Here is a 1,140-nt window from a genome sequence, read left to right on the forward strand (position 1 = left end):
CCCCAAAATTTCCCGAAATTTGTCGAAATTTCCCAAAAAATTCCCCAAAAGGTTTCCAAAAGGTTTCCGAAAGTCCCCGGGAGTGCTCCCTTCCCCAAGGAGCCCCCCCCTCCGGGGGCCGCCATTTAGTTTTTTTTAACCCCCCCCCTTTGTCCCCCACCCTTTAAGCCCCCCCCCCCCCCCCCACCCACCCACCCAACCCTTACGCACCTCCCCTCCCCCCCCTCCCCCTTGCGCAGGCGGCATCTCCACGCGCGGCGGCCACATGGCGCCGACCCTCCGACAGCCTCCACGACCTCCCCCTCGACCCTCCCCCTCGGATCACAGCAGTGAGCTCCTACCCCCGCTACGCGGCAGGTGGAGCGCTCCGACTGCCTCAACGACATCCACGCGCTGTTTGCGGGAAGCGACGCGGCCGTCGTCACCGCGCGGGCAAAGCGCGAGGTGCCGCCTCGTTGATTAGCCATTAATGCGCAGTTGAGTAGCACTTGATTAGCGCGGGCAAAGCGCGAGGTGCCGCCTCGGGGGAATCTAGGGGAATCTAGGGGAATCCACTACTTGACCCGTGCACGTGCACCGCACCGCTCAGGTCCCCCTCGTGGCCAGCCACCTCGTGGTCGGGCGAGCGGGCTCGTGGCTCTCGAACCAGCCGGCGACCTGGTACGAGTTCCTCGCCTCCGACCTGCCCATCCCGATCCCCGCCCAGATCGTCCTCGCGCTCCTGCTGGCCGCGGCGCTACTCCGCCTCGTCTACGAGTGCTGCTGCGGCTCGCTGCGGCTCGGCCCGCCGCGCAAGGCCTCCTCCTCCGCCGCTGCTTCCTGGATGCCCGTGCGGCAGAGCTCGCCCGAGGAGTGGTGCTCGGATCCGGCCTCGCTCCTCCCCGCCAGCGGCGCCGTCCGACTGCACGTGAGCTGACGCGCAGCGGCTCCTTATCTTTCCGGGTTCGGGCGCGGGTTCATAGTGGTTCTCACATCTCAGCTGGGGGCGTGACCTTGTGTGTGTGTGTGCGTCGACTTCAAGATGCGAGTTGCGTCGAATGACTATTGTATATACCACGTAACATTGCAATATGACATAAAGAGCCGCACAGTCGTCAGTCCGCCACGACGACCCGGGACACCTTTACCCGGGAGTGCACA

At 65.0% G+C, this 1,140-nt stretch overlaps 1 protein-coding gene across 1 annotated transcript; it reads left to right on the top strand.

Moving 5' to 3' along the window:
• Positions 1–238: 238 nt before the first annotated feature.
• Positions 239–916, top strand: EMIHUDRAFT_447139 (hypothetical protein; the record flags this gene model as incomplete). Its single annotated transcript, XM_005782676.1, has 2 exons — positions 239–444; positions 590–916. Coding segments are annotated over 2 exons (532 nt in total), but the record flags the coding sequence as incomplete, so codon positions are not given.
• Positions 917–1,140: the final 224 nt, after the last annotated feature.

The sequence above is a fragment of the Emiliania huxleyi genome (genome assembly GCF_000372725.1).
Source record: "Emiliania huxleyi CCMP1516 chromosome Unknown EMIHUscaffold_1875, whole genome shotgun sequence".
Taxonomy (NCBI): domain Eukaryota; phylum Haptophyta; order Isochrysidales; family Noelaerhabdaceae; genus Emiliania; species Emiliania huxleyi.